The 25823-nt window shown below is 38.0% G+C and overlaps 1 protein-coding gene across 2 annotated transcripts in view; it reads left to right on the forward strand.

Annotated features, from left to right (window-relative positions):
- The window catches only part of ARHGAP15 (Rho GTPase activating protein 15), a 322285-nt gene that overhangs the window by 31396 nt on the left and 265066 nt on the right, over positions 1-25823 (forward strand). For both annotated transcript variants that reach the window (XM_086898275.1, XM_023931396.2), the window contains 3 exons: positions 15852-15926; positions 19102-19163; positions 20493-20580. In XM_086898275.1, the coding sequence (XP_086754401.1) occupies positions 15852-15926; positions 19102-19163; positions 20493-20580 (225 nt within the window). The remainder of the gene's footprint in view (positions 1-15851; positions 15927-19101; positions 19164-20492; positions 20581-25823) is intronic.

The raw sequence follows: 25823 nt of genomic DNA on the forward strand, positions 1-25823 counted from the left end.
GTTAATATTCAACATACTTGCATTTATGTTTGTGTTTGATTTTGGTGACTGACAAAAAGAAGAGTGTCATTTTTAAAAAATTAACTCACTTGTGGATGAGAGGTACAGATTTCTAAACAATATTATGTTTTCTAGAGCAAGACAATTCTACAATTTTAGAATAAAACTGTATCATCCTGTTTTTCCTTTGCATCATTGTGCCCTAGGACTTCCATGTTTTGCAGAAAAGTGAAATCTCTATTTTTTAAAAAGTCTTAGACAATGAATTAGATTTCATTAAATGTCTAATGATATCCAAGACCTTGATTCCATACAGTGGACTTTGCCAGCCATTTCCCTGTGGGTAGGATCAACCATTTTTAAAGTACTGGGTTTTGGGGCTTGTGTGGTTAATTTTGATTTTTATGATGTGGGTAGCAAACATAATTTTCCTGAAACCCAACATGTTTATTACTAAAAAAAAAAATAAAAAAATCAGTGAGAAATGTTGAAAGGCAACATTTTTCTTTTAAAGACGTGACTAGCGAACCTGTTGAGAGATTTTGTGTGTTTTTCACCTTCATATTTCCCTGTTTGAAATGAGAGAAAGACCTCAGTTCATGCAGAGGAGCCCTGATTCCAGCCTCAGGGTCTGTCACACTTGGGACTATTTATTGCAGAGGCATTTTTGGAAACATGAACCTCGGGAAACCATGGTGGTCAGGAAAGGAAAGAGGGACCCCAGGAAAATGGTGGGGAGTGGAAATAAATTAATTTTTCAAATTAAAGGGCCCGATTGTGCATTTAAAAGATTATTTACTTTTTAATATGCAAGCATAACTCTTCCACTTCGAAATTTTGGACTTGTATTTTCCTTAGCTAGATACCTTTTTGAGGCATTTTCTGTAGAAATGCTATTAGTCATTTCTCCTTTATATTTTGCTAAGAAATGATGGGAAGTTGCAAAGCCCACACGGATGAAAGTTTCAGAGCTGCGTTTGTGCCCATTAATTTTCCCTTCTATGATATTTTCCCACTTTCACTCTGTTTGACATTGAGCCTGAGCTTTGTTCCTGACTCGTAGCCTATGGCAGTGGAACGGGGAGATGAGACATCACGGAGATGTAGAGCACACATAAAAAGAGAAGATGTGTAAAAACTGAAATGACATGGCAGCTGAAGCAGCTTGTTGCTCAGCTTGGTTGCATGTTTGAGTGGAGGAAGCGAGGTAAATTGTGATATGTAAGAGAATAACACTCGACAGGGTGTATGGTTGTAAGGTATATGGATGCTCAATCATGTGGTGAGGCAGAAGGCTGAAGGACAAGCGCCTTCAGGATCCGCACAGTCTGTAGATATCCGTGTGACCTACAAAACAGGGGGTGTTAGGCTCGCAAAAACACCACTTGCAAGGCAGATCCAAACCACTTCACGAAAATCCCATCTACGCCGTTTGACTGCCTCCTAATCTGTCAATAATTATTAAAATAATGGTGTTTGGGGGGGGCAGAAAAGTCACAGTCACACGTTTCTGTGTGCATTCCCCCCAAAAGTGATGGACTCTCACAGTAGTCTACACGCAAACAACCACTCTCACTTCCCACTGGTTGTACTTATTAACCTATTAGAGATACATGTGCCTTTATGCTAATTTAGCTGAACATTTGCAACCACCACCCTATCTGTGCCTGAATGGCTTTGTGTAATGGATCTGATGATCTTCAAATCTGGAGTAGGATTTATTTAGGTCAGACTCCATTTGCAGTGGTTTGGATATTTGAGCTGGGAAGCGAATGGCCCTTTGTATACTGACAGTAGAACGTTTTAAGATGAATTTTGATACTTTTAGAGCCACATGGAAAATAGTTTGTGAATTCGTTTCTATGGTAATGTGTAATAAGTGACTGAAGGAATTATAATTTAGGTGGATTTATCTTCCCTTGTGCTCCACTGTAACACACACACACATGCTTAAACCTGCAAGGTGTTTAACAAATCAGCTTGTGACAGTACACCAGCCTGCCTCTGCCTTCCTGGCTGTATGTGCACCTGTATAAATGAGAGAAAACATCCCATTTTTCATTTGGCAACTTTCCTCACAGGTAAAGAGGTGATTGTAGAAAATGCAGGGTACTGCAAAATCCACTTCATTCTTTTAGCACGTGAAGCTGTAGAGTCCAGATAGTTTTGTTCTATCTATAAGGTATACTGTGCAAACAGCAGTTTATAAATCTGCAGTCATTGAATCCAGGCAGTGACAAACTGGGCTATATTGGCTAATTGACTGGTTTTTGTAATGGCACTTGTTACAGGCAAAGACAGGTCCTTTACACAGTGAAAAGCAGCTAAATGATAAAATGTGTATTTTATAATTTATAAATTTATATGTATATATAAATATATATATATGTATATATTTATTTATATAAATAATTCATAAAACCTTCCCTACAACCAGCTCCACCCCAGGTGTTGCACCCTGAGGGGAATCCTGCAAGCCCTTCAGTGATGGACTAAACAGATGTACTCCCTGTGTCCTGAAGATTTCAAAATTCTTTAAGTTCTAAACTCTTACATAGGAACTTTGTGCACAGGAATAATGTCAATAAACTTGCTTTATTTCTATTTTTAAGAGCTTAATTCTGTGCTGTTACAGGCTCACTGCTAAGATGATGAGGCTTATAGCAGCGATGCAGAAAAAAAGAGAATAATGAATAAATATTTGTGGGGTTTTGTGTTTGTGGTTTGTTTTGTGTTTTCCTATAATCACATGGCTTGATTATGAGAAACTGATGATGAACTTTCTATGCTATAAATGACTAAAAGTCAAGGACAATATTGAAAGTTAATTTTGGAAGAAATTAGCAAATTTCTTAGAAATTTCATTAGAATCTGACAAAATTTTAGAAAACTGAAATAATTGTCTTACTAGAACCTTACAGAGTTTTCTGAGTTGGTCCATGCCTGTTCATTTAAATTATAAATATTTGGTTGTCACAGAAATTACAAAATTTTAAAAAGGGCCAATCATTATGCCAGTATTCAGAAAGGCAAAATGGCATGACTTGGGAAATTTTATACTCAAATCATCCTATAAGAGTATTGGGTCAATTAATGGAAAAGTGTTGCAGGGCTCAATGAAAAAAATAGGAATATCATTGATGTCAATCATCATAACTGAACAAACAATAAATTTTAAAAAATGCAACTAAATGGATTATTTTTTGATATAAGTCTGGTTGGAAAAGGATCCATACTTGTGAAGTGTAGTGAAAGTTTTTAAAGCACTCAACTTAATAGTACGTGACATTCTGATTAAATATTAGTTATATGCTGTATCAGTGAAGCACACATTAAATGGATTAAGAACTGATTAATTTACACGTTTTGGAAAGTAGTCCCTGGGGAATCATCATCAACTGGGTGAATTTTTAGAGTTGTTCTCCAGGGACTAGTATTAAGCTTGACACTAATCACTCTTTTTATCCATGATACAGAAGTACATAGAACAGTTCTAATAACATTTGAAAATAAAGCAAAGATTGATGGGCTGGCAAATAGGTCTGGGTAAAAGCACTTGTGGAGAGTGATCTGGATAGCTTAATGGCTGAAAGTGCATTTTAATTTATCCAAATGTATGTATATATGGGAAACATCCAGAGTTAGGAACTGTGCTCTGGAATTTTGTTATAAAATGTAGCTTTTGTGGGTGTTTTGGGGTCAAGAAATTTGAGCTGACCATTGTGAGTGGTAATGAAGTAGGAACGTGGCAAAGGTTCATGTTTGTCAGTGGCACTGATGAGTAGAAAGTCAGAATAGTGAATCTAAAATAATGAAGATTATACAAGGAAGAGGCCAAAACAAAAACAAAACAAACAAGAAAAAAAAAACGAGGTTAGGAAAATTGTCTTGACAATGAGGAACCTACAGACCTCAGCATGTTTATATTATTGAAAGAAATTGAAGGGCAAATTATTTCCCTCTTCCCTACATTATGGGACAACACTGGGCACCAGAGTTTTTAATGTAGCAGGAAATGGGTATACAGGATGAAATGTCAGGAATTTGGAACCCCCCCAAAATAAAATGAGAATTACAGCACATTTTGCAAAAGGCTAGTGGGAAACTACCAAGAGAATTGGTAAATGCATCATGTTTTCATGCCTTCAACCAAGAAATGTGCCCCTTCCAGGGAGGCATCAGAGAGAAATATCCAGCATATGCTAAGTCCAGCATAGTTTGGATAAAATATTTATATAAACATTTTCATAAATGGTGCCATCTTAATTCCTCATCCATGTCATGGGGTGGAGAAGCAAAGTGATCCAGGGGCAGGTGCTGCTTGAAAGCTTTTGTTGAGCTGGGGATGGAAGAGGAAGAAACCAAACAGAAAAGTGATAAACTAAAACCCTTTTCCCTACATTATACAATGTATATTTATACTTTGCTGAGTGTGGTATATATGTATGTACAACATGATATATGCACTAAAATATGCAATTAAAGTCCTGTTTTCATGTGCCACCAAAGCTTCTAACAATGTTTTGTTCATTTGTTTCCTTGAGTTGCTGGATTGTTGTTTAGATTTTTTTGAATTATCTAGATATATAATTTTGGGGTTTCTAATAAAAATTTTAAATTAAAAAAATATTAAAAAGGAACTTCTTCTCTGGAGTAAGTGCTGCCTGCATACACTGCCCACATCTTGGATGGCAGTGGATAATCTTTGCATTGCTGAGAGTATTTTTTTTTTTTTAATGTTTTGAAAAATAGGTAACTTTTTTTCTATCAGAACAGAATGAGAAAAATCAAATCAGGGGCAATTTCCAGTCTGTCTAGACGCTTTGGAAGTGTCAAAGAGGATAATTCCATTTCTTCCTTTCTTTATCTGCTGTGTTAGCATGATGTGGTTTGCTGTCAGTGTGATGCCACAGGAGTAATACCAGGAGGTCCAGTGTGCTTGGATCAGGAATATTCCCTGTTCCCAATGTTCTCTTCAGTACATGGCCCAACTTGTGGACTAGATTTTTTTAAATGCTTCTGTGTCTCTGAAGGGCAAATAATGAAATAGCACTTAAGCAACACGAAGAATAACATTTTGCAATTGTAGTTCTAATTTTGCCAAGACCCAAATAGATTGCGCTTTTTTGCCCCCTTTTTTTAATTTAATTTATTTTTTTTAATTTAATTTTTTTTTTGGAATGTGTATGACAAAGAATCTTATCAAGAATCCTGAAGCCTAATACCAATTTGAAGAACTAACTTTGGTATTTGAAAAACCTCCAACCAAGCCCTAACCTTTACATCATCATAGTTTTACTGTGTCAGCAGGTTATGGTAAAAATGCTAGGATATTAATTTTGTGTGAAATGAAGGCAAGTTGTAAGTGGAGAATCCCTGAGCTGGGTAGCAGCACTAGCAATCTCTGCTGTCCTACCTGGCTTGCTGCAAGGTTGTGATTAAATATAAAACTGAGAAATCTCCAAGGAAGAGGGGAGAAAAGTTAGGCTTTAAAATATTTTCATTCTTTTCCTAGCTGAATATCATGGTGTCAAGTCTAATAGGAAGGAGTCATCCTGCTAATTGACCTTTGCAAAATTACCCATTTGCTTAAAAAGCTACTTGAAGTAGATCAGTTATTATCTTGATTACTCTTTCTTTCGTATCAGTGTTCATAATGGCACCTGGGAAAATCTGTTTGGAAACTTTGCTTCATTCTTTCTTGTGCTGCATCTGTAATTTCGTCCTCTGAACAATGTTAATAAGCAAAACTGACTTTTTTAAGAGATTGCAGGTCTTGATGGTATGAAAGACTAATATGAGCCAACAGGACTGGGGAAAAAGTATTCACAAGCTTATTCGGGTTATTAGTGCAAAGGGAAGGGAGAGCAGGTGGCAAGTTAGATGGTCATCTAGATATTATCAATCTGACAGGTATCCAAGTGGTTCTGTATTACAGTCTCTAATTTTGGTCTCTGAGCAGTTTTTAATAAGATTTAGCTATGGGGTTGTCAGCCGTGACCTGTGTTAGAAGATACTCCTTTCAATCACACAAAAAGGTTCTTTGTGAAAATTTCTGCACTGGGGGAAACAAAGGACTTTCCATTTTAAAAGCCAGTATTTCACCTCTGCTTTGACTGGAATCAACAGCCTAAAAGCTGGAAAGGAGGTGGTCTTAGTGGCTCCTCTTACCTTCAGATTAAAGAAGTTGAACTAAGCTGGAGAGTCAGAGCAAACCACTTTCCATTCCGACTCTTTGATTTTTGTCACCGGATGTTCCATAGTGACTATTTTGGCTTGCGTTCTGTATAAATCTAATTTCGTTCTGGAGCCAGGACTTTTTCGGCACTGCTCCCGTGGAACTTGGACATGAGGATTTGACAATATGTCCAGACCCAAACAGATCAAGCAGCCACACATGAGTGACTCGGCGGAGCATGCTCAAAGACAAGACTGATGTCTCCGCACAGCAAACAATTCTCTGGGGTAGGGGCAGCGCGCTCAAATTCAGTCACCCCAGAGTAAACACTAAGTTAGACACAGCTTAAATGTGCCTCCAAGCACAGGTTTTCACTGATGACTCGATGAGAGCCCCAAGCCAGACTGCAGATCCAGCCTTGTAGATTTATCTCTCTTTCCAGCCTGCTCTCACGCTCCCAAAATAATTGGAGCATTGTTGGGGTGCACTCAGCGAGGGGAAGGGGAAGAAAGAAAGAGAAAAAAAGCACTTGTTGGAATAATTTAATCAATATGTTTCATGGGTATTTGCAACTCAGTTTCTTAATTTTCCACCTGTGTTTGTAAGACTGATAGTTTGTTCACCACTGTGCCTGTAAGAAGGAGGATTCTGGAAAGACGACACTGGAAATACTTTCTGCTTGAGCACTCTTTGATTTCCCCCTCCCTCCTTCTACTAAAAGTTTAGGTCATCTAATCAAAGAGCAGAATCTCTGTGACTTTTCTAATTACTCCCACACAATGTATGAGGAAAAACTAAAGAATGGCTGGTCTGTGGAAATACCTTGGGATTTATAGGCACAAATTTCAAATAATTTCAATAAAAATGTAAATAAAGTACATATTTTTGGCATATTTAACAAAGTATTAATTTTTTAAGTAGCTTATTTCAAGCAATACAATTATTGCTGTATGTTTATTTACTGTTAATTGAACTAGGGAAGAAAACAATATTTTCATCTTAAACTGCTTCTCTGTTCTAATATAGCTGCAATAAGGTTGATTTTTAGACTTGGAAGAAAAAAAAAAAACCAAACAACTTTTCTTATCTACTAAATTGTCTGAAACAATCTCTTGTTACCAAGTAGAGTTTTCTCAGTTACTATTTCAAAGGTCAATGACACAAGTTAAAATGGACCTTTGTTAAAATGACTTATTTCCTATCTGTCTTTACTGGTGCCATGGAATATTTTGTGCTGTATGGTGCATATGGAATGTGCGTTGATGTTTAGACAGGTCTGGATTTAGTTGACACTGGTTTTGGTGCAATTTGGTTTTGATTTTTGTACATTTTGGCTACAGAGTGGTGTGCAGTACCCTGGGTAGTTTTGAGGGAAGTTGGGTGTCAGAAGTGGGGATCAGGGTGTCAGGAGTGGGGATCAGGGTGTCAGGAGTGGGGATCAGGGTATCAGAAGTGGGGATCAGGGTAAGCCAGGCAGTGCTCTGGCCAGCGTGGCCGTGGCTGTGCTGCTCTGATGCCTCAGACACTTTGTTCCCAGTAACTTGGGTGTCCCTCCACTGCCATGGGCAATGGAGAATATATTCTTACACAGGAATCCTTGCAATTTTTTTGTATCATTCCAGTCTGTATTTCCCCCCTGAGTACATTCCCCCCCTTCCCTTTCCATTCCTGGCACATATATGTCCACAGGTGTTATTAAGTGTAGGGTAGCATGTGGTGCCCATGCTTCAGTGCTATTGCAGAGGAAGGACTTCCTACAGGAAAAAAATGATCACTTTCAGTATTTTGCAGGCTGCCCATCTAAGCCCATCATTGCCTGGCATCTACACACTAAGGGCAAGGATCCAGCGAACTTGTGAGTGGGCACCATGCCATCTGAACAGATGGGCATGGAAGTAGGCAGCCAGTAGACCATGTATGTGCATCAACTGTGGGTGTTGAGGGCAAGATTCCCAGTGGAGAATGTCCAAACAGCTGTCTGGCCTGAGCCAACATGCCTACGACCAAGCAAAAGTGCCATCCCTAAATCCTGCTGAGTTGGATTAACCTTCAAAAATAAAAATTGCTGCTGCAGTAGCATAAGGTGAGTTTTTGGCTTGTTTAAATCTGAAAGAAGGAATTAGGTAGGCAGGATAAAGAGATGTGCTAGTGTGGGGTCCGCTAGAGAGGACTGAGCATTTGTCTAGGAATATTAATATTATTTTCTACAAGGGTATTTATATGGCAAACAGCAACGGATGACTTGCAGGAGTGTGACATCAATGTTAATTATGCTTTTCTGTAAGACAGTCCTTTCAGGAGAGAGCTTTTGAGAGCATTTTAATTGTAGTGTATGTGCTGAATGTGATTTGGTAAAGGCAATTCTTGTAGATGTTTTTGCACGTTTACTTAGGAAGTTTTAATGATATTTTTTTGCTTTCCTTTTACCCTGGGACTATAGTTCTGGGGTGCAATTTTAGGTCAGAGTTGCTGACACAGTTTGCTGTCACAGCTGAGTTCTCACATTTATTGTCTTTATTTTTCTAAGATCCAAAGGGGACATGAAAAGATAATCTATCACTACTCAATGTCTGTATTAACTTTGAATTTTACCTTTTATAGCCATAACATCAAAGAGCAGTTTTGCAGACATAAATGTTGGAGGCAAAGAACAGTGAAGCTCTGATAGTTATTGCTTTTTTATTCCTGCTGTTTTACTCCATATTTCCTCTACCATTGCTGCACTACTCATCTGTAATTTTACCAAATTATCTGCAGCAGTTTAGGTAAATATATTCAAATATCACAGTGAACCAAAAGTAATGACTACATGATGAATAGAAATATCAGAATGGGAAACTTATCAATACATTAGATTTCATAATATATTTTTATGTATGGCTGGATGAATGCTGTCACAGTGTGTACATTGCTGCATTTTGTTGCATATTACAACAAGAAAAGGCAAGTAGAAATATACCAAAAGTCCCACTTTTAATGTTATTTCCTGAAATCGATGAGGAGTGTATTTAAAGCAATTAAAGCATATTGAAGCTTAGAGACCAGGTTCCAGTTTGATTTCCAGTTGGAAATCCTGCGGATTAGAGGCAGCACAGCTGTTGGTTCCTTTGTGAGAGTTGGATCCCCAGGTACACGAATCCGAGTGACCCACAGTCAAATTTAGAGCAGCCCTAGGATTTCTTGAACACATATGGGTGGTAAGAACCTTTTGTAGCTGTCTCTTCTTCTACATAGGCTTTTGGCACTTCTCCTACTCCTGAAAATGCTAAAAATGAAGCCAACTACATCAGCTGGGACTCCCTCAAAGCAAGGATCAATTGGACAAATTTCAAAGGCCATTTGAGTGACTAGAGAGGAAACAAAAGGGCTCCCACTCTAGGGAAAAATCTGCTCCTGGGAAACAGCAAGCCATTAATGGAGAAAAGTAACAGTGAAGGCTAATTTTTGGACTTAAAATATTAGCCCAAACTGGATATCCCAAATTTAGATTACCCCTCCAATAATTTGGGGAAAGAAGGCAACGTAGTTTCAAACAGGCTCTGCTTTATAATCAAACTCATGATAAATGATTCTCTGATCACAGAGAATGAGGTCATCTTAACACTGGGCTGAAATTTAAACTAGGATCTGAGTAATTATTTTGCTCTTCTTTCATGAATGAAGACAAATGGGGATACTCCCCCAGCAGAGGCACCGTGGTTCTCGTCTACAGCAAGTCCTGAAGGCAGGGAGCAGCACGCCCACGTGGTTATATTGCCTTGATAAAAAATACCCACCTTCACAGGCTCGGATACAAAGGAGGGCCCTCACACTGTGGGAAAGGTCTATAGGATTCTGATTTATAAGGGAGCAAGAGGTCAAGGGAAGCAAAACCATTATCATTATTTTCAGAGGCTCTGGAGATGCGAGCTGAGTGTAGAGGGCAGTGTGCTCAAAGGGAGGCGCGCAGGGCGAAGGCAACACAATCCTGCCTGCTGCTTTTTCTCTTCCCCCCGCCGATCTCAGGCTGCAGATTCTGCTGAGAGTATGTCATATGTAACACAGGCCTGTGAGGACTGTGAAGTGGTTTTCTTATTAAATGATGCATGGAGAGATTATCTGGTCTGCAGCCAGCGCACAAAAGCTCCATCCATGCAAGTTCCTATCCCTGAGCAGAGCGTTCGGTCACCTGCGTGGTAATGAGTTTTTGGGAGCCTGGGGATGGAGGGTGAGGAGCAAATGTGGGCTGGTGGGGGCAGGAGTGGAACTGCACTTTGTGCCTCTTTCTCCTGCAAGCCTTAGCAAAAAGGCAGAGATGTTATGAATGTCATGTCATACTGCCTTTAGTCTCGTTACCTTTTTCCTGAGGAAACCTCTTTGAGACAAGGAAGGGGAAAAAGAAAACATGAACCATGTGGTTCTAATGTAATGCTCGGGAGGGTGGTGGTAGGAGGGCTCCAGAGCAAGGCAGGAGTGCCAGTGACTGTGGGCAGGGACATGCACTACTGGGACATGCAGCTTTCCCCAGGGCTGAAAGAGGTCTTCTGCTGGGTGATGGCACAGCTTGAATGCACTGAGAGCATCGTATGTGCGGGGGAGGAATGGGAGAGCTCATGCTGTTTCTTGACACCCTTTATTCCTTGGTAATGGACAAGAATTCTTTCTCTATTCATCTATTAAATGAACAGAATTGAATCGAGTCATGCAGTAGTATGTGGCTTGGAAGGTACCTTGTATGCCATCCAGTGCCACTCCCTGACATGGACAGGGACACCTTCTACTATCTCAGGTTGCTCCAAGCCCTGTCCAACCTGGTCTTGGACACTTCCAGAGATTGGGACAGCTTCTCTGGGCACCCTGTGCCAGGCCCTCACCACCCTCGGGTGAGGGAAGGATTTTCTCCTGGCCTATAATCTAACCCTACCCTCTGTCACTTTGAAGGCTCTCCCAATTTTCATGTCATGAGATGCCCTTGAAGATGACAAAGGGGCATCTCTGAGTGGAGAGGCCTGTGGGATTTTCTCAGTGCCTTTCACAGCTGACATGAAATCACACCATAGCTCAGCTGTTTCCAAATAATTTCTGTAGATAACGATGGACTTGCCATACTGCCCAAGACAGGGTCTTGAAAACAAATCACTTTGAGCTTGGCAGTGAGTGAAATGTTACAGGATTCTCCCTGCCATTGCCATTGCATGGGTGTCTTTCAAGGGATGTGGCCATTAAGAAATGCTACAATACAATTTTGTTAAGTTTCTTTATCTAAGCGATTATGAGCTGTCACTGGAGTTTGGGAGTGACTGGGAACCAAATGACCACAGACATCACTAAATCAGGTGTCACCCCTCCTTCTCTGTGGAGGGCATGGTTTCCACAAAAGTTTATGTGACTGGTTTGTACTTTTATTACAAAACTTTCAAGCTGCCACCAGTAAGTTCGATCCTCTAAAGAATGGAGTGTTCTGGCCCCCATCCAGAAAAACACTTAAGGCCACTGTAGAGTGCTTTGCTGGATTGGGTCCAGAGTGGAGCATCAGGCAGTGGTAGGGGCTCCACAGTAGGGGATTTCCCTCTTTCTTTGGTTGTTTATAAAGGAATCTCCACATACACGATTGCGGTGTCGGCAGGATAAAGCAAAACAATAATCAGAGCCCTAAAAAGAAAGGTCAAACCATGAACAGCATGAAAGGGTTTTGGGACAAATCTATCAAACCCTCCATGAGAACCTTCTCCTTGGCAGAGCAATGCTGTGAATGATGGAGAAAAACAGCAGGTAGATGCCAGTTTGGGGTTTCCCATCCAAAGGAGAGCTCTGTAGGACCAGGTGCTGCTTGTTTGAGAAAACCATGGTTTTCCCAGGCTACTTGTAGGTGGTGTTTGTGGATAAATAATCTGTGGTGAATAACTTACTTGACAATCTTGAAAGCCACCTAGAAAGGTCATACAATTATCTTAATTACTTAGGGATACAAGTGAATTCAGAATGACATTTCAGGAAATAATTAATTGTCTGTACTTTGCACTGGCGCAGCATTTTGAGTAATGCTGGTTGGTTTTGTTAGGTTTGGTTGAAATCAAAAAGAAGTTTGCTGCTTCTCGTTGACGAGATGAATTAGGTTAGAAATATGCCTGTAATGAGAAATAAAAAACAAATGTATCCTCCAAGTTTCTTTTTAAATCAATACCACACCGTGTGAAAAGGGTAGTGCTGATTTACCCATGATGAATCACTGGAAAAAGAGGGAGAATTTAAAGAACAAATGGGAAACACAGAGAGAAATTAAATGAAACATCAGGTTCCTGTGTTTTACCTCCCTGTTAAAGCAGAAGTTGTCAGATGGTTGTCCCTTCACACCGGGGTACCAGGCACATGGAATGGAGGCTTTGCCTTTGTGGGGAGGATGATGACGGATTAGTGCTCAGATGCTGAAATAACTCTGGTAGGAGATGGATCCCCTTTAGCTAAGGGAGGGGGGGGCTGCTCAGGCTGAATTTAACAAAACCAGACTTGCCCACAGACTTGCAAGCGCTCGCAGAGTGGATTTTTAGTGCTGCAGGTGACATTGTTGCTGACTGAAGAATGTTCATCAAATCAGAAAACTGCTGATAAGCTGCCTTTCCCAAAAAGGGATCTCACGAACTTCTCCTGTAAATCTCTGCCTTTCATCGTACCCTGGGAGGTGAGGTAGAGGACTTGTGACAGATATTATTTAGGTTTTTCTTGAGCTCATTAGGGTAATCAAATGGAGCTATGGAGAAAAAAAAAACCCTCAACCCTTAATGGTCTATCTATTAAAATCTGAATGAAGGATGAAAATAAGAGAGCCTACACCTCCCTTTGAATATTTTGGTACTTCATTGAAAATTGGGAGTATATTGAAACATGGTTATCTTGACTGCTGTCACCCAGGTTCTGCTGAGAACATTTTAACTATCAGATGGATTTATCTTAAGGGGAGTGATGTAACTGACTCATTCAATGGTATTTGCAAAATATATTTAAGATGAAATTTCTATCAGCCCTGCTGGAATTTTTTCAAATCAGTTTAAAAGAATATATTTCCTCTGATGTTTCTGTTTTGTTTTGGTTTTTTTTTTGATTTTTTTTCCAAGTTGTTTTAAATCATTTCCTTTAAAGTTCTATTTGTAAACCAAAAGGCTGGTAGAAATCAATAAGAACTTTATTGATGTTTCCATTAATTCCATTTGTGAGCCAAATATTTGGGGTGTTTTTCCAGAAGAGCTGGATCTTGGCTTCCATAATTGTGGTTTTTTATTTCTGTAAATAGGTTCAGACTTCGGATCTTCAGGACTTTCTTTGCATGAGATTAGCACGTTGGTGGGCTACTAAAAAGAAACACCCTTTTAGCAAAAGTATCAATTAAATAATTATGTAAGAGGTTTATTCTTTCCCTTGCCTGCATGCAGTTTTCCCTAACATTTCTTCTTTGTATACACAAAGAGGTTTCTTAAAGGACATAGTATCATCCACACTTGGAATTTTATTTTCCTCAATCATTCCACATTTCCTGGAGGTCTTGAATAGTATCTTTTAATTCCACTACCCCAAAAATTTGCTAGTTCTACAGAAATAGGACTTTTTACTCATTTCTTCATTCTATTGTGGATGGGTTTAGGGCTCTGGATAAATTCTTTTTTAGCAAGCATAAAAACATGAACATTTCTTTTGCTAATGCTCTGATGGCTGAACCAAAGGGCGGCCGAGAGCTCTGCTCGGTGCTCCACACTTCACAAAGCTGCACACAGGGCCCCCAGCAGCCACGTGGGGCTCCTGGAGAGAGCAGCTGAATGTTAAAGCAGGCACTGTGCAGTGGTGGTGTGCCTTGTTATTTAATTTGGATGAGTGAAGAATATATTTGAGGAGTCATTGCGCTCTGCTGTATGTTAAGGAATAATTAGGATGTGGGGGATCTGGGTAAGAAAGAGTTCCTGTGATCTAGACCTGAATAGTTTAGCTATATGTCTCAGGCACTATAGAACCTTCAGAGTTGTCTAGCAGTAAAGATAAAGAAAAAGATAAATTGAATTAATTTATTTTGAATTTATATACATGTCTCTGCCTGCATTAATATTAAGCTCCATCCAAAATCTAAATAGAAGGACTGTAATCTTAGAAGTTCTCTCAATAGCATCAGCAAATCATTCTTGTTTACCCTACATGCTAATAAAACAGGAACATGACACTCCTGAAAACAAGATTGCAAAATACAGAAAATGTGGTCTGACATTTTTTTTCTCCCCAAAGGAGGGACTGCCACTAACTAAAGTATTTCTTATGAAAGCTCGATTGCTTAAGATGCAGAATATTAAGAGAGAAAAACACTTTAGGACACAGCCATGTCACCAGCTGTTACTCACCCTTAATGAAATTGTTAAGTGATATTCTTCATAAATAGGTCACAGAAACTTTTGAATTGTGAAGAATGTTTTATCTCTTTCTTTGAAATGTTTGTATTAAATTTAGAACTGGTAATTCATTAAGCTCATTAGCTCTGACTAGGAGAGTGGAGCAATATCTAGGATATAGATTTCAAGGCTTAAAAACCTTAGTGCTTACAAATAAACATGAAAGCAATGTGTGGAGAAAATATATGGGATCATAATATGTTTAACTGTGTTTTGAGCGTGGCCCTCTGGATTAATTAAGAACATTTTCTATATTCAGACACTTGAATATAAACAGAATACATTATGACTTTTGGTTAACTCTCTTTTAATAGGGGAAAAGAGAATGCATTATGATGAATACAGTGGAACCTAGTTGAAACTATATTTTGTTGTTTGCTTTGTAGCTTCAGCTAAAAGTGGAAATAACCACTGAATTTTACAGGACCTCAGCTCATAATTATTTTTTTTTAATTGATATTGAATTTAAACAGTAAAAGTTTTATTTATATATATATACACACAAACACACACTTGCACACACTTTTGAGTAATCTGTTCCTTGATGCAGATTATGGAGGAAGTAAAATGTTATTGAGCTCTGCCAAATGCTTGATTTGTGAAGTAATTTTTATTTCATTTTAATAGTTTCTGGTATAAAGCAATAATTTTCCAGAATTAAGGCACAGTTGATTCCATTATCTTCCTCAAAGAAAAGGGAGAATTGGAGGAAATCAAGGACTCAGTATTTGGGAGCAATTGTGGAGTCAGAGTCCAGTATTGCTGTAAATTTCAGCCATGGAGATTTCAGAAACAGCCTTTAAAGCAGTTTAAACTTGCTGGGTTTTGGTGTGTTTGTGCCCAGTTTCTTCATTCACTTGCTTTTTGTGGCCTTGAGGTTATAATCAGCATCTTTCTTATTTCTCTAAAATAGGTTTAAGAGTACCTAACCAGTTAAACCATTTTTGAGATTCCTAATGGAAAAAAAAAAACCAACATAATTTAAGTTATTATTATCAGGTGATTATTTTTTTAGGTAAATTTACCGATGTGACATCACAAAGAAACATATTTATACCAGTTTTATATCAGAGTAAATCAGCTATCAGTATAAAACCAGTAAAATCAGTACATTTTAAATACCCAGGGCTCAGAGGAACACCAGGAAGAAACCCCAAACCTCCACCCAGTGCATGCTGTGTGTGCCCTGTAATCAAATCTGTTGGCGCATCTTTACCTGCATGTATTTGAATCCTCTCTGAATGTAAAAATTTCTTCTCCTTGTTCAGATAAATCGTCACAGAAGAAATCTTTCCCAGCACAACTTGACGTTTGCAGACATCATCAGTACCCAGGACCCCACGGTAAGGAATTGCTCTGTAGAGCTGATAAATCACTCTGGTCATTTTAAAGCTTTATAATGTAAATGTTGCTCTTGCCTCACTAAAGAATGAATACGTGAGGATTTGGATGCCTCAAGACGTTAAGGGATGTGAGGGACTTTGATTAATCAACAAAAAGGATAATTTTGGAAGGTACAGAGTCATTTATATGGCTTGACTTTGCTGTTAATTCTGTTGTACTTGACTGAGGTTTCATCTGTGTTAATATTTAGTATAAAGGAATACCATGAAGGCTTTGTCCTCTCTTTGCCCATAATGAGGTGTTTTTAATATTAGCATTAATTTGTATAAGAAATATTATAGTGAAATTAAAAACAATAATTTCTTGGCATTAGAAGAATCTATGGGGAATGAGAAACAGATGGTTTCTGCTAAAATAAAACAAATATACAAATACAGATTCATAAAGGAAGGTTGGTATCAGCAATACTGTTACTTACACAAACTTTTCAGGATTAGGTGCATTCAGAGGGTTTGAATTCTACTCAAGAAAATTATAAAACCTGTATGTGACACAGTGATAATTGTTTCCTTATAGTTTCTAACAATATTAGCTTATGACAATGAGAGTCTTTTTTTTTAAAAAATTCTTATGTAGAAACTCAAATATTTACACTGTGTACTCTCATTTTTACTATTCTTCTAAAAACAACTTCAACAAATCAACACAAACTCCACAAAATAATTCCATTTTCCTATTTCTATGCTAATTCTTCAGGGCATTTTGGGTCATTTTCTCAACCTTCCACATGCTGAGGAGGTGCACGAAGGGCAGCAGCTTAACAACAGATGATGATATTTATTGAGACAGAAACAGAATTATCATTTGGATATATTTGGAGTTCCCTTTAATCCAATATCATCCATTTATAGAAGTATTGCAAGCTGAACCTGAGATGTCCTAGAAGGCTTTTCTTGGAAAAAAAGTAGCATAGAAAAGGGGATATTAACAGATGTTAAATAAGGGGAATACAGCACCCCAAACAGAAATTATAAAAATAGTTGGGTCATCCCAGATATATTTTTATTTGACTTTGTGGTAGTTTTTTTAGCTTTTTCATAATTCCATGCATGCCCTTGCTAAACCTTTATATTAATTACAGAGAAAACCGTGCACATTGTCAATTAGAGGAGGCCATGTTAATTTTATTTAAGGACAGTACCTGTACTAATTCAGTTAAAGCAATATATGTGAAAGGAGTTTTCTTAGCACTGAGGGCTCATATTAACTGCAGCTCTAGTAGTTTTTTACTGTTCAGTTTTGAGCCATTTAATTTACAGCAAATGGTGGATTTGAGCTATGTCATTTAAGTCAGGATATTTTATATACCAAATATTTGTTAGTGGGTTTGATATCCTAGCTGAAGATAATTATAAGGAAAATATGACTGAGCAGCAACATTTTCCTCTGGAAGAGCATCCAGTTCTTAACTCCCCAAGACTGACAACAAAGGTGATTCACATCTGATGTTGAAAAATCATATTTTCCTTTAGTTCTGGATTGGTTAAGATAGCAGTTTGGGAAGGTGGTTGGTAAACTTTGAAAACACGAGATTTTGGGTCTGATTCAGAGAAGCAATCAACAGCTTGAATGGCTAGCCAATGCTCCACCCAAATTCTGTTTCCAGATGGAAATATTAAAAATAATAATTTTTCTCATATGTTGCTTGGCATCTCTGGCCCTGACCAACCACCAGAAGTTTTATGCTACAAAAACGGAGGGTTGGAAGGGGAGGAAAAATATCAAAAATGTAAAGTAAGGTGGGTAAGAAAAAAAAAAAAGTAGGTGGAGATGGGGATTAAGCCTTATTTTAGCTCTGCTAGTTCATCCATCCATCACTAGATAAATAGTGACATAACCCTGCACAATAATCCCCGCACACTTTCTCTCTGGGTTTTCTGTGGTAATGATATGCATGACAGGAATTTACATGAGATAAGTACAAATTACAGATGAAGCACATGCTGATCCTCATGCACCCGCTTGAGAATGTCACCTAAATCTCTGTCCATGGGCCTACAGGCCCTTCCATGGGTACAAACAGATATTTACACAGTATAAATGTCATTTCTTGTTGTTTATCAACCACAGACAAAATCTGGGGAAATCGTGAAACATACCACACTGTTAAAATGTTATTTTGTACAATCAAAATAACAGACATGTTTGGTGTAAAAATTCTTATATTGCCTGTTAAAGCAAGTTTTATTGCTATTTAATGGCTTTGAGGACAGCAAAATTCTATTGAAACTGTTATGAAATTGCCTTGTGATGCAATTTACTACAAAGACCATGTAGAGTTTCTAATATCTGAGTCGGGCACTGGCTCAGTAGTGTTTGAAAGCAAAACCAGACTCACTCTTAATCACAATTTTGTTTCTTTTTCCCATTACTGACACGGTTGAGACATCCTTTATTAATGAGACCTGATGAGATGGAAGGTCATTGGGTTTGGCGGAAAAACAGTCATCTTGCTTTCTTTGGTTTTTAGCTTTTTAATATAAATATACATAGACAAAAATAACCCTACCCCAGCTGTATCCCAGCTGTACAATGGGATATTCCAGCTGATCAGAGAGCCAAGGGTCTGCAAGGAGGTCTGGCTTCAGAAAAGTATTCAGAGAGGTGGAGGAGCTCAAACAGAAATGAGGAAAAAAAAAGAACAGGCCTAGATCTTGCTTCTAATAGACCAAAACTCAAGCACAGTGTTGGGACCTTACAATCAAGTGTCACAGCCCCATACAGAGTCCTCAGTGTGGTGTGTCACTCACAGCTAGCAATGAAACTGAAAATACAAAATGATATTTTAACATAATTTACCTGCAATGTATTTAAAATTCTCTTTTGCTCACTTTTACATAAATTCCTTCTAAATAAATATAATAAAATGAAGCAAAATAAAACTTTATTAGGTTTTTATGGTGGTTAATTTGGTGTAGTAGTTTACTTTAAGTGTTTGAAAATATTCAAAAGAATGGAATATATCAGAAAAAAAATAGGAGATGAAACCGAGAATTTGTGGTAGGATGCCCCACACTAGAGAAGCTGGATGCAGACTTTTATGTATGTATTAAGTGGTTTTATTCAGCTGGATAAATAATATGGTTATGACCTTCTGTTTTTTCTTTCTTGCAGGTAGTGGAGAAGGAAGGATATCTTCTAAAAGCAAAAATAGCAGATGGTGGAAAGAAATTAAGGTACAACATGGGAGTGTGACAGAGCCTAGAGGGGATCCAAGATTGTTGGAGAGGGACTTTGGACAAGGGCCTGGAAGGACAGGAAAAGGGGGAATGGCTTCAAACTGACAGAGAGCAGTGTCAGATCTGATATTAGAAAGAAATTCTTCCCTTTGAGGCATGTGAGCCCTGGCACAGGTTGCCCAGAGGAGCTGTGGCTAACCCATTCAACCCATAACTGGTGTCATTTGGTGTAAATTTGGTACTGGATTTAAGATGTTTTCCAAGATATATCATCACTGAATTCCTTGGTAATCCATATTCATCCAGCCTATCCAGATCACAGGAAAATTTGTTTAAATCTGCACATAGCACGCTTGAGCACTTTCACCTTTGTGCACTTACAAGACCTCTTTTAAATGGAAATAAAAAATAGAGAAAAATAATGAAGGTCTGAAGTGGTGCTTGCCAATAGACAGCTTGTATTTGCCACATGAAGCAGATCAATAGTGGGTTTATGAGTATTTCTGTAAATATCAGATGTTTTGACCCCTAAATTCAAAAGTCAGACTAGAGCTGGTGATCTAAAATCAGCTTTTGATCATAACAAATTTATGATTATGAAGTGGTTTGAAACCTGTTATAGGTAACATATGTAATAGCATTTTCCTCTGAGTTTTATGTTTTTCTGTATCAGGGGACATTTTTTCACATGTTCATGTGTATTTTTACTTCTCCCTAGCCCCAGCAGTTTGTCAGTTCTCTAGGGCTGTACCGTGAACTCCTGATGTTTAATGATTACTCAAACCTTCCTCAGATATTGTTCTTATCTTCCTTGCACTCCTGTAAACATTTAATTTAGGGAAAGCAACAAGCATTTGAGACCTTTCAAAACAGGGTTTTACTGAGCTTTGTATAGTCAGATCAACATTTTTCCTTCTCAGTTTTATTTTAAGTATTAAGTACCAGAAGGGCACCAGTTATTTCGGAGTCCTCTACATGTGAACTCTGAGTATGTGTGAATAATCTCACCGTTTTCATTTGACACCATGGCAAAAAAGAAACACAAATGGGCTTCAAAGTATGAATGAGGAGAAAGAAGCCCTTCAAGCTTTGATGGGTTACATTTTGGGTATAATTAGGATGGTGGTACTCCATCAGCGTTGATGGAAATTTGTTGAAATGTTGACTTTAGATCATTTTCGTTTCTGACATACATACATATTGATATATATTATGTTTACATAATTAAAATCCAAGTCTACAAATGAAATATCTTTTACCTCCTGCTTAAATGTCTCACAGATTTTTTCCTTTTTTAATTTTTTTTTTTTAAATTTTCTTTGTAAGGAAAAATTGGTCCACTTCCTGGATTGTTCTTACTGCTCGGAAAATGGAATTCTACAAAGAATCCAAGCAGCCAGCGCTGGCCAACCTGGTAGGCAATCAACCATCCAATATCCTCAATCTCCTGGCAGCTATTATTTCAATATAAAAATTTTGGTGTTTACAAAAGACAAAATTTAGACTGAGCTGGCAACTTCAAAGGTTTGAGAGCAGATGAAGGAAAAATGCCTTGATAAGCTCTTAATCAGATGTAGTGTATGAGAGGAAATAGGACACAGCATGTCCTTTATTAAGAGGTGCATTTTGAGAGTAATTGCTAAGTGAGACAAATGGTGAGTGACTGCCCAGTAATGTGAAGGTAACACTTTAAATTAAGGTGCCACTTATAAATGCTTTATTCTTATTTATGAAAATGATCACTAAATGCAGCTACTTCCCCAAATGACGTATTATAAAGTGTGTTATAAAATGCATTAGTAATAAATGCTGAACAGATGATGCGATGAGAATCTGTTGCAAAGGATATTGTGAGGCGTAAATTGTATTAAACCATGCATGTGCATCTTTAATACATGAATTTAAGTTGTTATCTACCATCCTATAAAGTGGCTTATACATTAATAAATAATAATAAATTATTTATAAGTGGCACCTTAATATAGGGTGTTACCAAAGCAGAAAACATTCTAAGTTAGCAAAGTGATTTTTTATCACAGTATAAATGTGACACCCACCATATCCCTCTAACCTTCCTGAATATTTCTATGACTCCATCTAATGCAGCTAATGCAATTTCTGTAGCCTGTAGTTACTACAAAGTGAAATTTGCAGTACCTTTTTATTGTGCCCCAAGGAAAGGCCACCCATCTTCGTCTGGGGAGATGTGACAGCTCTGTCGCGGTAGCGGCGCGTGTCCCCTCGGTGCTGGGCACCGCCCAACCTCGGCGTGGGCAGCAAAAGGGAGATTTGGTGGCTCTGTGACACTGTGGGCAGTGGAGGGAGGGTTTGACAGAGCCCTGTTGTGAAAGGCTCTCAAGGCCTGATCGAACCTGCCAAATCTCATTGGCGTGATGGGTGGCCACAAAGGTGCTCTCTTTGGCAGGAGTCACAAACAATAAGTTATTTTTGCTGTGGCAGGTGATGCAAACCATTCTTCTATAAATCCTAGATCTATCAATGCCACCTGTCATAAAATCAGCCTTGAAGAGCACCTTTTCATGCCTTATATTTTTTGAAAAAAGGTGAGTTTTGTAGGAAAAGAACCCCAGAACTAAGGCATGAAATAATAAAAATAAATAAAAGGTTAAATCTTGCACTTTCTGTTTGTGTTTGTGCTAGCCCTTCTGGAAAATACTTCTCATGAAAACAGAAAAGTTTGAATTATTTTTTTTTTCAGAATGACCTGTTTTCCTTAAATTTGACTTTCATGCTATTTGGAAAAACTAAAATGTCTAAGGTGAACTCATTAGGATTATTCTTATAATCTACTAAGTGTCTTACCTCTACCTGCTACCTCTTCCCTCTCTTGGCAAGCCGTCACCCAAATTCCAGGAGATAAATGAACCAGTGTAAATTTAACACACAGGAGGTTTGATTTTACTCTGAGACTCCTCCACATGGATAAAATCCCCATGAGTTCTTTAGGGATTTGGATACTAAACTAGACCTGCCTGGAGAATGGGGTTTTGGCCCAGATATCAAATGGTTTAACTAAAAAAGTGATGTTTGTGTTATGTTATGGTGTGTTATGAAACAGGACCTTCTGAGAGGTCAGTCCCTTTCCCTGAAGCCTCAGTCACCACCACTGTTCATTTTGTCAGGGAGATAAAATCTCCTGCCTCCTCTGTTAGGAAGAACACAGACATATTGAGACTGTATTTTTCCCATTCTGGGGAATAAAATAAAAAATTGGGTTTTTTTGTTTTATTCCATGCTTATTTGTACTCTGAGGCTGTGACTCAATGTTCACTAGGTGAGAAAAATCTGTTAAAGTTACATTTTTCTGTCTGTTGCATGAAACTTAAATGTAACAGTAAATAAACAAATTGGGTAAAGCTTGAAAACAACAAGAGCTGTCAGTGTTCAAAATCTTATAACCCAATTTCCTAAACCCAAATTTTGCACATCAAAAAAAACTAAACTGCCATGCTTATTTAATCTGATAAAGTAAATGCAGTGCTTATTTCCTTTGCAAACAACCAGATATAATTTTGATATTGGAAAGGGACTATTACAAAAAAAAAAAAAAAAAAAGATTCATTAGGAGACATTTATTTACTAATTTTATTTTATTTTTCTAGTTTTAGTTTACTTTGGAAAAGGGGGAAACTCAACCATTAATTAAATAATGTAAGAGAAGCGATGTTCATTCACAATAATATGAATTACAACAAAGCATTTTTATTGTTAGCAGGAAAATGATGTGACTTAACAAAAAGATTAAACTTCCTTTGTATTCTAAAGATATTAATTCATTAATTATTAAATACTGTACTTGGAGCAAAAATTTAGACTAAGACAGCATCATTAAAAGAGGAATGATATTTCACAAAGCAAAGGCAACAGGAGAGAGGGAAATGGAAGCACCTCTAATCATACCTCTTTTCATGAGAACAGCATTTAGAGGTGATCTAAAATTCTATCCTGCATAAATTTTTAGCAATGTTTTAATCAAAGAACTAGCAATATCTAAAAGGAGGTTTTGCTGTTCCTGTGTGCGACTGTAGGTGCAGGACCCACTGTGGCAACTTTGCTGTTGCTTTGCATGGGGAGGACTGGGATCCATTGTTTTGCTTTCTGGTGAAGCTGGTGACAAAATCTGGACTTATTGGATAGAGCACAGCAGTTAAAGCACACAGAGGAGAGATTCAGAAAATGAGATTGTTTACAAATACTACTGAAAATGCAAGTTTGCATCCCATGTAGCTAAATCATTAACTTTTGCTGCTGCCTTGATCATTTGTGGTCCTGGCTTTAATATACTATTTTTCTGGTGTTTGGTTTTTTTTTGGTTGGTTTTTTGGTTTTTGTTTTTTTTAACCATTCTTATGAATTTAACAAGCTCTTCATTTTAAAATAAGGACATTGTGATCTAAATGAATCACAGCTCCAATCCTCCTTACCAGCATTAAATTCTATCATCAGTTGGTCTTTCTGACCAAGAAAATGTAGTCACTTTATTCCCTCAGATAGTTTATTCAACAGAGGTTATTTTAACCTCAGGTTATTAGCCCATCTGCAAAGTAATTTAGCCAGTGAAAATGCTGCTGAAATCCATATTCATGTTTAGGAAGATTTCATCGTAGCAGACACTTGTATCAATTTACAGCATAACCCCCTGCAACAACATTGATATAACATAATTGCTCTGACTGCAGAACACAAAGCAAGGACGTGGAGAGCTCAGGCTTCCCAGTCACCTTAACTTGCTCCCTGCCAGGGTCTCTGGGTGTTGCATAAGCAGCTCTGCAGCAGGGAAATGCTTGGGCCAAAATGAATTTCCCATGGATTTCCTGGGGTTCTGGTGGGTTTCAGTGGGTGCTCCCCAGGTGTGCAGCACAAGAGTGATGGGCAGTTACAGGCTCAATGGATCTGAATGATTTCACATTAAATGTTCATCAGAAGCCTCAGACTTTATGCCATATCCAGGAGTTCATAGGCACATTGAGGTCAGAACTGATAAATTCTCCAAAGGATAAGTTTTCATAGAATCATACAATGGTTTTGGTTGGAAGGGACCTTAAAGATCATTTTGTTCCTCTCCCCTGCTATGGGGATGGAGACCTTCCACTAGACCAGGTTGCTCAATTCATATTTATTTCCCCCAGAGAAAGAGACTGACTCAAATAATTCTTGCACATAGCAGAAGCCTGCTCATCTTTCCCACACCACAAGCCTGCATCCCATCCTTTCTGGAGAGGGAGATGCACATGCTTGTACTTTTCTTCTGCTTATTACAAAATCAGAGCTGTAAACAAGCTCCAGAGTACTGCAACAGCAGCAAAATCACAGTGTGTGTTCACTGGGTGCACAAACAGTCCAGGTTATGCTGTTGCATATATTTTTGGACAATAATAGAAATTAGAGATACTACTGAGTTCACTGTTCCATCTTCCTGCAACACCTCTCTGGGCTTTTCATTATTTTTTGTCCCTTCAGTGTTCCATGACAGTTTTCCTGAGGAAAATATTCTGTAGCCCAGTAATGTTCACTATCAAAAAACAGTTTCTGTTTCTTTGTCTACATGTTAATCTCTTCTTTTAATCTCATCATGTGTTTCCAAAATTTCTCAACTCTTTCTGCTGCCGGCAGAAAGCTGCCCCTCTTTGTTAAAGTATTTTCAGACCCAAACTATCCATGTGGGCAATTTCTTTTTATTTCCAAAGGAAGTAAGATTACCCACTTTGAGAAGCCCATGTTGTGTGTTCCTGATGGGTTGCAGAGCTGCCTGTGTGGTTCAGATCTGGACATTTCATGGAGTCCTGGAGAGGATCTAAGCCTCATAGCCCTATTTATAAAAGTATTGGAATATTGAAAACTCATTCATTTCCTCCACAATTTGAATATTTATTTGCTATGGTTAATATATCGGTGCTTGGGTTTATTTCCAACTTTGCTATTTTTGCCACACAAATATTAGCTGACTAAATTTCACAACATTTTTGCAAAACCAAGTCTCAGTGTTGCAGTTTTGATCTGTTCATAAAAAATTGGAAAGACTAAGCTCTTGTCAGAGGCCAGGCAGGAAATTTGAGGCAGAGGTGGGGAAAAAGAAATCCAAGCTCTTTTCTTCCAGTGGTTTAACCACAAGAACATCCTTCTGTTTTGAACAGTATATTTCTTCTATTAAAAAAAATTAATAATAATAATAGTAAAAAAAAAGGAACAAAGGCACACAGGACTGTCAGTTTTAGTGGAGCTTAACCATTGTGGTTTTATGGTTTGGCAATTGGAGAACATAATTACAATCCCAGCACTGAAAACTTCCAGAGACTATGCCTGCAAATCACTTGACCAGGATCTCTTTGCTCCTTTTAACCTAAATAGGTTCTTTCCTCCCATCTCAAAGGCATCCTGGAGAGCACACATTCTTTAGCCTTTAATAACAACATCAGAGAAATTCAGTGAGTAGTTTTTGGAAATTTGTGGCTGGTGCTGGACTGGCCACTCTTAACTCTATAAAGTCTGTTTTCTGTATCACTAATGACATTTTTAGGGTAACTGTGGCTTAAGTGCAGCAGAGAAAATAGTTGCATCAAGCTGATTAATTAAATTATCAAAAAGGATAATTTAATTATCCAAAAAGGGATACCCAAAAGGGAGCTAGTGGTGCTT

Source organism: Cyanistes caeruleus, chromosome 7 (genome assembly GCF_971803275.1).
Source record: "Cyanistes caeruleus chromosome 7, bCyaCae1.hap1.1, whole genome shotgun sequence".
NCBI classification, from domain to species: Eukaryota; Metazoa; Chordata; class Aves; order Passeriformes; family Paridae; genus Cyanistes; species Cyanistes caeruleus.